This window comes from Oncorhynchus mykiss, chromosome 16 (assembly GCF_057628025.1).
Source record: "Oncorhynchus mykiss isolate SJ-2025 chromosome 16, ASM5762802v1, whole genome shotgun sequence".
NCBI lineage: Eukaryota > Metazoa > Chordata > Actinopteri > Salmoniformes > Salmonidae > Oncorhynchus > Oncorhynchus mykiss.
Genome location: NC_143037.1, coordinates 34,982,919 through 34,995,471, shown reverse-complemented (window position 1 = coordinate 34,995,471; position 12,553 = coordinate 34,982,919). Strand labels below are relative to the sequence as shown.

General features: G+C 44.4%; 1 protein-coding gene across 1 annotated transcript in view; it reads left to right on the top strand.

Moving 5' to 3' along the window:
* Nucleotides 1-8,583, top strand: part of LOC110491041 (uncharacterized) — a 110,159-nt gene extending 101,576 nt beyond the window's left edge. Inside the window, exons 29-34 of the mRNA XM_090202577.1 lie at nucleotides 10-138; nucleotides 501-629; nucleotides 942-1,070; nucleotides 1,235-1,363; nucleotides 1,847-1,975; nucleotides 7,789-8,583. Of these exons, the coding sequence (XP_090058703.1) occupies nucleotides 10-138; nucleotides 501-629; nucleotides 942-1,070; nucleotides 1,235-1,363; nucleotides 1,847-1,975; nucleotides 7,789-7,862 (719 nt within the window). The 3' untranslated portion in view covers nucleotides 7,863-8,583. The remainder of the gene's footprint in view (nucleotides 1-9; nucleotides 139-500; nucleotides 630-941; nucleotides 1,071-1,234; nucleotides 1,364-1,846; nucleotides 1,976-7,788) is intronic.
* Nucleotides 8,584-12,553: the final 3,970 nt, after the last annotated feature.

The window sequence follows — 12,553 nt, the reverse complement described above, 5'->3', positions numbered from 1 at the left end:
GTTTCTCAGGTTGTGCCCAGGGTTGGTATGGGGTGGACTGTGGCCAGCGCTGTAACTGCCGTAACAGTGGTATGTGTGACCCAGTCTCTGGAGGCTGCACCTGCGGACTAGGCTGGACCGGACCCAGCTGTGACAGAGGTGACCTGACCAGACCTGGCTATAAATACCATTCTAAATCTTTAAACTACTTTGAACATTTGCTTTAGCCTGCCTGGAGTGCCAGGTGGGCATGGTTTTCACTTTTGCGTCAATTCTATAGGTTAGATTGCAACAGACAACCTCAATCAAGCACAGACACATTATTTGAAATGATTTCAAATATTATTTGAACCCAGGTCGTGGCAACCATGGTCAACAGCTCACATTTCCCATTCTCCTCATTGTGTTGTGAATTGATGTGAAGACTCCATTTAAGTGCCCCTGATATCATGATGAGCCCATGACACAATTCCATTGCGTACCCGTTATAAGGTGTGTGTTTCTGTTGCTCTGTCATTCAGAGTGCCCCTTAGGGAGTTACGGGGCCAACTGCAAACTGCGGTGTGATTGTAATAACAATGGGACGTGCGATAGAGTGACGGGAGAGTGCCGGTGTGACCCGGGATACTACGGTCACCTGTGTGAACACGGTAAGTCAGGGCCATTCAGTTACTGCTGCTTTCAGTGGATCAATGAATCATCAAATTGATCATGTGAAATAACTCAGTTTGAAGAAATCAATGAATCAATGTATTTCGCTACACCCGCTGAAATATGTGTATGTGACCAATACAATTTGATTTGAATGTAGATAAAACAGTTAGTATCAGAGTTTAGGTTTGAAGGGTTCGGTTAGGAGAGTGCGAAACGATGTAAGAAAGCTATTCAAGGCGTTTTTTGAATGCTCTTTCAGAGGTTCTAATGTTTTACTATCCTAACTTCCTGCTCTATGATCTGTCTAGCCTGCCCTGCTGGTTTCCATGGCCACCGCTGTCAGTTCCAGTGTAAGTGTCGAGGTCACGCCCCCTGTGACCCCAGCACAGGGCACTGTCTCTGCCCTCCTGGTTACCATGGATACCGCTGTGAGAAAGGTGAGAAGGATTAAGTTGAGATTTAGTAGATACAATTGCTTAATAATGTGGTTGTAACTGTTGATAAAGTGTGACTGTTACATGCCCCAGTCATAATTACTGCTAAGATGTTGTCTCCTGTGTCAATGTGCTCCCCTCCCTCTCGTTCCCTGTCCCTGTCACAGAGTGTGAGCAGCGTCGTTTCGGGGTGGGCTGCAACCAGTCATGTGACTGCGAAGGGGACACCCCATGTGACCCCATGACCGGCCGTTGTCTGTGCCCCCCAGGGAAGATGGGCACGCATTGCGACACAGGTAGTAGATAGATAGTTGTTTGCATCTTTTTATTTAAGTAGTATGGTTCATCAACATCTGTTTCCTCAAACGACTATGTGGCGAATCCTAACTTCCACTTACTGCAAGTCCAATTTTCACTTAGTCTCCCACTAACGTCAAAGTAAGGATTCACCCCTATAAGCTAAACAGCACCATAATCTAAAAGTGTTCTCACAATTCCCGTTTCCCTGTCTGGGCTTTGTCCAGATTGTCCAGTGAACCGCTACGGCCAGGTAAGTGTATTGATAAGGAAGAAGGGACAGAGCATGGACCATAGAATGAGGAATTAGAATACTGGAATGGACATTAACATTAACCTTTTTATTTTGGTAAATGGCTACGGCCAATTTTCACTTAGTCTCCCACTAACGTCAAAGTAAGGATTCACCCCTATAAGCTAAACAGCACCATAATCTAAAAGTGTTCTCACAATTCCCGTTTCCCTGTCTGGGCTTTGTCCAGATTGTCCAGTGAACCGCTACGGCCCGGACTGTTCTGAGAGCTGTGAGTGCAGGAATGGGGGGTGGTGTGACCCACGGAACGGCCGCTGCATCTGTCTACATGGCTGGATAGGGCCCACCTGTCAGGAAGGTAAGTGTATTGATAAGGAAGAAGGGACAGAGCATGGACCATAGAATGAGGAATTAGAATACTGGAATGGACATTAACATTAACCTTTTTATTTTGGTAAATGGCTGACCATTTTGGATAAAGGTCAGCCATGTAGTTAGTCAACCATGGTTTGACAGTGCTATGATAAGATAGAGTAAAATAATGCATTTGAATCATTTATCTGCACCGTATGTTAGCTATCTAGACAGACAGTTTTAGAGGAATGATTCCATAAATGTTTCTAACGAACTGCCAATAAGCCAACATTCCATTCAAACAATGCAGCCAATCAACAGCCATACACTGGCTGAATTCAGTTGATGATAGGCAGGAAAGAGAGGAAGGCTCCACACCACTCTCTCACTTTAGTATCTTACCTAGTTATTTTATGATTATCACATTTTTGCTCTTTTGTAGCTTTGGCAACTAGGTATGTGTTTTCTATACCAGTTCACTCCTCTACCTGTAGGCTTTACAGATGCAGCGTTTGGAACTGCCGATCTGCGGTCAAGAACGGCAAGTTCATCTCAGCCTATGCTGCTCTTTAGTCCCTTGACTTTTTGGTCCTGATGGAGACATGGATCACCCCAGAGAGCACTGCTACTCCAGCTGCTCTCTCCTCATCTGACTATATTAGTCATAGTCCAAGAGCATCTGGCCATCATTGTCGTGGCACAGGTCAACTAATTTCTCCTAACTGGAGATTTTCTCTTTTCTCCCTCTCTAACCTGTCCATTTCCTCATTTGAATTCCATGCTATCACTGTCACTAGTCAACTGAAGCATAACATTGTTTTCATCTATCGCCCACTAGGTGCCCTTACAGATTTCCTCAATGAGCGTGACACCTTGATAAGCTCATTTCCTGATGATGGCTCACTGCTCTTCTACTTGGCGACTTCATTTCTTTCCAACTCTCTCTTTCCCCTCCCTGTCTCTTTTGACCCCACCCTTTCCCAAACCCGTCCAACTCACAAGGCAGACAATATGCTTTACCTCATCCTTTCCCAAACCCCTCCAACTCACAAGGCAGACAATATGCTTTACCTCATCCTTTCCCAAACCCCTCCAACTCACAAGGCAGACAATATGCTTTACCTCATCCTTTCCCAAACCCCTCCAACTCACAAGGCAGGCAATATGCTTTACCCCACCCTTTCCCAAACCCGTCCAACTCACAAGGCAGACAATATGCTTTACCTCATCCTTTCCCAAACCCCTCCAACTCACAAGGCAGGCAATATGCTTTACCTCATCCTTTCCCAAACCCCTCCAACTCACAAGGCAGGCAATATGCTTTACCTCATCCTTTCCCAAACCCCTCCAACTCACAAGGCAGGCAATATGCTTTACCCCACCCTTTCCCAAACCCGTCCAACTCACAAGGCAGACAAAATGCTTTACCTCATCCTTTCCCAAACCCCTCCAACTCACAAGGCAGGCAATATGCTTTACCTCATCCTTTCCCAAACCCCTCCAACTCACAAGGCAGGCAATATGCTTTACATCATCCTTTCCCAAACCCCTCCAACTCACAAGGCAGGCAATATGCTTTACCTCATCCTTTCCCAAACCCTTCCAACTCACAAGGCAGGCAATATGCTTGACTTCATCTTTACTAGAGCCAGTTTGCCTAATAATCTCACTGCAACCCCCCTCTAGGTCTCTGATCACTACTTTGTTTCCTTTTCTCTCTCCTTTTCCTCCAACCCTAGCCACTCAGCTCCTACCCAGATGGTCATGCGCCTTTCCGCATCCTCTGACTCGCACTGTCCCTTTTTTTTCTTCCCGGCCAGCTAGGCCCTCCCATCGTGCTCTGTGGCTGAGTGACTCATTGCGAGCTTACAGAACAAGGCTGCAGGCAGCTAAGCAAAAATGGAGAAAAACTAAACTTCCAGCGGACCTATCATATTTTCAATCCCTCCTCTCCACCTTCTCTTCCTCTGTATCTGCTGCTAAAGCCACTTTCTATCAATAAAAATGTCAAGCTTCTGCCTCTAACCTGAGGAAACTATTTTCCACCTTCTCCTCCCTCCTTAATCCTCCATCCCCTCCCTCCTCCCTGACTGTGGACGACGTTGTCAACCACTTTGAAAAGAACATCCACTCCTCATTCACTCAACCTACTGGGTCCACTGGTCCCAGTCACACAGAACTACCCTAGGCCTTTTTCTGCCCTCTCTGTCCAGATGAAATCCTGCAACTGATGAGGTCTGGCTGCCCGAAAACATGCCCGGTCGACCCCATCCCCTCCTCCCTTCTCCAGTCCATCTCTGGAGACCTTCTCCCATTCCTCACTTCCCTCATCAAATCATCCCTGACCACTAACTTCGACCCCTCTGATTTCAAAATGGCCCGAGTCGCTCCCCTCTTCAAGACTCATCTGACGTCAAAAACTATAGACCAGTACCCCTTCTTTCTTTTCTTCCAAAACACTTGAGCTTGTGTCACTGATCAACTCTCTCAGAATGATCTTCTTGACCCTAACCAGTCAGGCTTCAAGACAGGTCACTCAAGTGAGACGGCTCTTCTCTGTGTGCCAAAGCGGACTCTCTCCTCTGTTCTCATCCTCCTAGATCTATCCACTGCCTTCGACACAGGGAACCATCAGATCTTCCTGTCAACCCTCTCATGGCTGGGCATCTCAGGTTCTGCACTCTTGGGTTGCATCCTACCTGGCAGGCCGCTCCTATCAGGCAACGTGGAGAGGATCTGTGTCTGCACCACGTACTCTCACTACTGGTGTCCCCCAGGGTTTGGTTCTTCTGACACCCAGGTGGTGACACACATGTCTGCATGCCTGGTAGATATCTCCGCTTGGACGCTGGCCCACCACCACAAGCTCAACATCGATACGAAGGAGCTGCTTTTCGTCCCTTTTCATCCCCTGCACGCTCAGAGACTTCTCCATCATGGTTGGCAACTCCCTCCCAGAGTGCAAAGAACCTTGGTGTGACCCTGGACAACACCCTGTCATTTTCTGCAAACATCAAAGCAGAGCAGTGACTCGCTCCTGCAAGTTCATGCTCTACAACATCCATATTGTCAGACTCTACTTCACACAGGAAGTGGCGCAGGTCCTAATCCAGGCTCCTCTGGACACCCCTGGCTTCCAGTCGAGACTTGCATTCACTACAAGACCATGGTACTTGCCTGCGGACCAGCAAGAGGAACTGCCCCTCTCTGCCTTCAGGCTATGCTCAAACCCTACACCCCAACCCGAGCCCTCCATTCTGCCACCTCTGGTCTCTTGGTCCTCCCACCCCTAAGGGAGGGTAGCTCCCGCTCAGCCCAATCCAAGCTCTTCTCTGTCCTGGCACCCTAATGGTGGAACCAGCTTCCCCCTGAAGCTAGGACAGCAAAGTCACTGCCGATCTTTCCAAAGTACCAGAAACACTACCTCTTCAAATAGTATCTTAAATAATCCCCCTCCTCACCTCGAACCCCTACCCCTCCTCACACATACACGCAAGAAATGTTCTTAACCCAGCACTTGCGCTTGACCTCCCCCTTTCTAGCTCTGACTTGGCTGATAGATACTTTATTGAGGAAAAGCGTACTGTGACAAACCTGTTCAAGATTAGGAGACTTTGTCACAAATTAAGCGGGAAACCATCACTAAAATCCCCCCAGAATGAGAGTTCTTTCGAACAGGACAGTACCTGTGTGTTTGTTTCTCCATCTTGGTCCACACAGGCCACAGGCAAAGTCAAGGATGGCAGGGTTCGGTACACAAATCGGGTTCTCGGTAGGTCCAGGTCCAAACGCCAACAGGTCCAAACAGTCCAGCTCATACACGGTAAATCCTAACGATATATATATTGTCTCTTTCTCTATGGTTCACAGATCCTTCCAGCCCCTCCACTCTCTCTTCCTGGTTTGTCCTGACCCCTTATCTGTGGGTCGGCCCCACCTTCGGAGCGTTCCCCTTGCTTCTGGGAATTGTAGTTTTGGCAGTCGGCCATTTTGTGATCTGTAGTTCTGATCGGGGTGGCCATTTTAGTGAGAGGGCAGAGCCCATTTATTAGTTCTGCTCTCACATATCTGCCATTTATCATTCGACCCCCTTCTTTGCCACAGTACTTACTATGCCTGTGATATGTGGTTGTCCCACCTAGCTGCACTACACGACTAAAGGTATGTGGACACCTGTTCGTCGAACATCTCATTCCAATATCATGGGCATTAATATGGAGTTGGTCCCACCTTTGCTGCTACAACAGCCTCCAGTCTTCTGGGAAGGCATTCCACTAGATGTTGGAACATTGCTGCGGGGATTTGCTTCCATTCAGCCTCAAAAGCATTAGTGAGGTTGGACACTGATGTTGGGTGATTAGGCCTGGCTCGCAGTCGTAGTTCCAATTCATCCCAAAGCTGGGGTTGAGGTCAGGGCTCTGTGCATGCCTAGTCAAGTTCTTCCACACCAGTCTCGACAAACCATTTCTGTATGGACCTCGCTTTGCACACAAGCTGAAACAGGAAAGGCCTTCCCCAAACTGTTGCCACAGAGTTGGAAGCACAGAATCATCTAGAATGTCATTGTATGCTGTAGCATTAAAAAATGAAAACTGCCCCAAACCACTATTCCTCCTCCACCAAACTTTACAGTTGGCACTACATTGGGGCAGGTAGCGTTCTCCTGGCATCCACCAAACCCAGATTCGTCCATCGGACTGCCAGATGGTGTAGCGTGATTCATCATTCCAGAGAATGCGTTTCCACTGCTCCAAGAGTCCAATGGCAGCGAGCTTTACACCACTCCAGTGGACACTTGGCATTGCTCATGGTGATCTTAGGCTTGTGTGCGGCTGCTCGGCCATGAAAAATCATTTCATGAAGCTCCCGAAGGAACAGTTCTTGTGCTGACATTGCTTCCAGAGGCAGTTTGGAACTAGGTAGTGAGTGTTGCAACCGAGGACAGATGATTTTAACACGCTACACACGTCAGCACTCTGCAGTCCCGTTCTGTGAGCTTGTGTGGCCAAACGCTTCACGGCTGGTTTGTTGTTGTGCCTAGTTGTTTCCACTTCACAATAACAGTACTTACAGTTGACCAGGGCAGAAATTTTACAAGCTGACTTGTTGGAAAAGTGGCATGCTATGACAGTGCCACGTTGAAAGTCACTGAGCTCTTCAGTAAGGCCAATCTACTGCCAGTGATTGGCCATGGAGATTGTATGGCCGTGTGCTCGATTTTATATACCTGTCAACAACGGGTGTAGCTGAAATAGCCAAATCCACTAATTTGAAGGGGTGTCCACATACTTATATATATTGTATCTTGAGATGAATCCGCTAATTGTAAGTTGCTCTGAATAAGAGTGTCTGCTAAATTACTCAATGCAAAATGTAAATGATAGGACTTAGACAAGTTGTAAATGCAACATGTACTGATATTGCATCATATAATAGCACTGACAGCTTTCCAAGAAAACAAAAACTGGGACATTTATGGTAATTTAATAGGATCTCTATGGCTGGGACGGACGGAGCAGTGCATTATGAGTACAGTAGTACATCATGCTATAGAGCATGGAGGAGAACTAGGAGAAATATCCCCCTGGTTCAAGTGCTATACAAATACAATAACATGTAAAGAGACATTTAAGATAATATCTAAGCAAACTTCCAACACACTTTACAATAAAGCTATAAAATGTTAGATAAAAAACATGCGAGATGTAATAGAGGCTAAATAGATTACTAAAACAAAACAGATAGCTTTAGACTGAATTCCTATAAAACAGCTTTCACTAAGAATGCTCTCTCCTCTCTCTGTCTTCTCGTCTGCAGGAGGGTCCCTCACGTCTCCACAGCTGGGCAACAGAAATCAAGAAAAGAGTCACTCACACACTGTCCCAGTATAGCACCCCCTACTGACCTACCCCCAGCCTCATACAATTGCGGCCTACTGGTCACCTCTAGAGATCACAGTGCTCAAAACTGAACTGAAGCACTCAAAACAACAACAGACGGAGAAGGGAGTGCTATGGCAGGGCCTTGGTGAACTAAAGGGACTTCTGAACTGGAGATGCCATTTTGCAGCGGTGTCTGATCGCAGACTTTTGGAGTTCAGATAACACACTACCCTTGACATCACGGGGATGACTGTCCTATACTCCATCTTACAAGGTGGACTCTTAAATGTACTCCAGAGTTAACAGGCTGGGATAATTGTTTTTGCCTGCCCTGGATAAGAGGACATTTCTGGGTCAAATGCCAAAAAGGATAAAGTCATGCGAGGTTTACAGAATTATTTACTGTAAAATACAGTTGTTGAATATCATGTACCATGCTTAACAGTTGTGTATGTTGTGTGTATGTAAATGTGTTCATGTCTACAATTCAATCATGTTGTACGTATACTCACGATATGGTCGTACCGCATTGGAAGTCGGTATTTCTTTGAACATTGAGGAGATTTGCTTTACGCTCATAGCATCTTTTAAAGTAGTTGTAGTCATCCTTACTGGCTTCTCCAAAAACAATAGGCTACTCACACACATGGTCCATTTGATTTGTATCTTTACAGCCACCAATGCACTATACAGACTCTTATGGCACAGTTGATTTATAAATCAGAAACCATTCAGGATCGTTTTCATCTGAATGAAATGCTCTACAGTATTTGGGAAACCTGGAATGGTGATGATGACTTGCCCACAGGTCAATATGCCTTAGTCTATACACCTTATTTTACATGTACAGTGGGGCAAAAAAAGTATTTAGTCAGCCACCAATTGTGCAAGTTCTCCCACTTAAAAAGATGAGAGAAGCCTGTTATTTTCATCATAGGTACACTTCAACTACAACAGACAAAATGAGAAAAAAAATCCAGAAAATCTCATTGTAGGATTTTTAAATGAATTTATTTGCAAATTATGGTGGAAAATAAGTATTTGGTCAATAACAAATATTTATCTCAATACTTTGTTATATACCCTTTGTTGGCAATGACAGTGGTCAAACGTTTTCTGTAAGTCTTCACAAGGTTTTCACACACTGTTGCTGGTATTTTGGCCCTTACCTCCATGCAGATCTCCTCTAGAGCAGTGATGTTTTGGGGCTGTTGCTGGGCAACACAGACTTTCAATTCCCTCCAAAGATTTTCTATGGGGTCGAGATCTGGAGACTGGCCAGGCCACTCCAGGACCTTGAAATGCTTCTTACGAAGCCACTCCTTCGTTGCCCGGGTGGTGTGTTTGGGATCATTGTCATGCTGAAAGACCCAGCCACGTTTCATCTTTAATGCCCTTGCTGATGGAAGGTTTTCACTCAAAATCTCATGATTCATGGCCCCATTCATTCTTTCCTTTACACGGATCAGTCGTCCTGGTCCCTTTGCATAAAAACAGCCCCAAAGCATGATGTTTCCACCCCCATACTTCACAGTAGGTATGGTGTTCTTTGGATGCAACTCAGCATTCTTTGTCCTCCAAACACGACGAGTTGAGTTTTTACCAAAAAGTTATATTTTGGTTTCATCTGACCATATGCCATTTCCCAATCTTTTTCTGGATCATCCAAATGCTCTCTAGGAAACTTCAGACAGGCCTGGACATGTACTGGCTTAAGCAGGGGGACACGTCTAGCACTGCAGGATTTGAGTCCCTGGCGGCGTAGTGTGTTACTGATGGTAGGCTTTGTTACTTTGGTCCCAGCTCTCTGCAGGTCATTCCCTAGGTCCCCCCGTGTGGTTCTGGGATTTTTGCTCATCGTTCTTGTGATCATTTTGAACCCACGGTGTGAGATCTTGCGTGGAGCCCCAGATCGAGGGAGATTATCAGTGGTCTTGTATGTCTTCCATTTCCTAATAATTGCTCCCACAGTTGATTTCTTCAAACCAAGCTGCGTACCTATTGCAGATTCAGTCTTCCCAGCCTGGTGCAGGTCTACAATTTTGCTTCTGGTGTCCTTTGACAGCTCTTTGGTCTTGGCCATGGTGGAGTTTGGAGTGTGACTGTTTGAGGTTGTGGACAGGTATCTTTTATACTGATAACAAGTTCAAACAGGTGCCATTAATACAGGTAACGAATGGAGGACAGAGGAGCCTCGTAAAGAAGAAATTACAGGTCTGTGAGAGCCAGAAATCTTGCTTGTTTGTAGGTGACCAAATACTTATTTTCCACCATAATTTGCAAATAAATTCATAAAAAAATCCTACAATGTGATTTTCAGGATTTTCTTTTCTCATTTTGTCTGTCATAGTTGAAGTGTACCTATGATGAAAATTACAGGCCTCTCATCTTTTTAAGTGGGAGAACTTGCACAATTGGTGGCTGACTAAATACTTTTTTGCCCCACTGTATGTAGATACTATATGAAGTGACAGCTTCTCGGAGAAATGGAGGGAAAACTGTTTCAGTTTTCAATAAAAAAAATATTGATTATATGTGTACTGCAAAACACAACATTAGACCACATTTAGTAATTAGACTGCATTTGCTACATATCAAGCAAATGTTAGCAAAGAGTAAAGGGGTCAGTCATATGTCAAACCCTACAGATACTATACATTTACCAAGCCTTGTCCCAGATCTTTATGTACATTAGAAAACTCCTCTGATTGTATGGTGTAAGAGTCTTTTTTAGTGGTTTGCTAAAGCATATACAGGTATCAAATTGACCATCTATATAGAAAATATTTTAAAGTAATAACTTGGTCATCGCCAGCTTGTGTGATCAAACTGCATCGTAAAGTCATGTATGAAGTCAAGATATTCTACATTCTTCCCTGCATAAGCCTCTGTCACCATCTTCTGGTGGTGGTGGCTCTCCACATTACATATTGTGATCTGCCCAGCTTCATATGTGAGGGCAGTTAGTTGTAGCCATTGTTAGAGGACTACTGGTCAAAAGTTTTACAACACCTACTCATTCATGGGTTTTTTCTTTATTAATACGATTTTCTACATTGTAGAATAATAGTGAGACATAAACTATGAAATAACACATATGGAATCATGTAGTAACCAAAAAAGTGTTAAACAAATCAAAATATATTTGAGATTCTTCAAATACCCACCCTTTGCCTTGATGACAGCTTTGCACACTCTTGGCATTCTCTCAACCAGCTTCACCTGGAATGCTTTTCCAACAGGTCCTCTGATACAGCCTGGAGGTGTGTTTGGTCATTGTCCTGTTGAAAAACAAATTATCGTCCCACTAAGCCCAAACCAGATGGGATGGCGTATCGCTGCAGAATGATGTAGTAGCCATGCTGGTTAAGTGTGCCTTGAGTTCTAAATAAATCACAGACAGTGTCACTAGCAAAGCGCACCCACACCATAACACCTCCTCCTCCGTGATTTAAGGTGGGAAATACACATGATGAGATCATCCGTTCACCCACAACATGGTGGTTGGAACCAAAAATCTCAAATTTGGACTCCAGACCAAAGAACAAATTTCCACCGGTCTAATGTCCATTGCTCGTGTTTCTTGGCCCAAGCAAGTTATTTTTTTTTATTGGTGTCATTTAGTAGTGTTTTCTTTGCCTGATTCACACAGTCTCCTCTGCACAGTTGATGTTGAGATGTGTCTGTTACTTGAACTCTGTGAAGCATTTATTTGAGCTGCAATTTCCGAGGCTGGTAACTCTAATGAACTTATCCTCTGCAATAGAGGTAACTCTGGGTCTTCCATTCCTGTGGCGGTCCTCATAAGAGCCAGTTTCGTCATAGTGCTTGATGGTTTTTGCGACTGCCCTTGAAGAAACGTTGAAAGTTCTTTAACTTTTCCGTATTGACATACCTTCATATCTTAAAGTAATGATGGACTATCGTTTCTCTTTGCTTATTTAAGCTGTTCTTGACATAATATGGACTTGGTCTTTTACCACATAGGGCTATCTTCTGTATACCCCCCCCCCCCCCCTACCTTGTTACAACACAACTGATTGGCTCAAATGCATTAAGGAAAGAAATTCCACAAATTAACTTTTAACAAGGCACACCTGTTCATTGAAATGCATTCCAGGTGATAACCTCATGAAGCTGGTTGAGAGAATGCCAAGAGTGTGCAAAGCTGTCATCAAGGCAAGGGGTGGTAACTTTGAAGAATCTCAAATATAAAATATATTTAGATTTGTTTAATATAACTGGATTGAGTAGGTGTGTCCAAACTTTTGACTAGTGCTGTAGATATCAAGTCATCAATGAAAGAATCAATATTGAAATGTTTACATTGTCTTAAACAAATCAATTTTGTGGTGCTTTAGGAATGCTCCCTGAAGGATTAACACCTGGTAACAGAATAACTAACAGAATGACATCATAGGTCCCTGATCTGTACTAGCAAGAAATTCATAATTATACATGACATTCTCTTTATGGTGATGTATCCTGAATAGGTACACAAAGGTAAAAAAAAATGCAATATTCTCCTTCGTATGTTTGGCTATTATTCTACTGAGCCCTGCCCCCGAACAATATCATTTTTTGACCACAGATAATCACAAGTCACAATCACAAGTTTGCCACACAGTACAGCACTGTAGAGTACAGTATAATTTGGTACAGTACAGTTTTTCAGAGTCAGTATAGTACAGTAGAGTTCA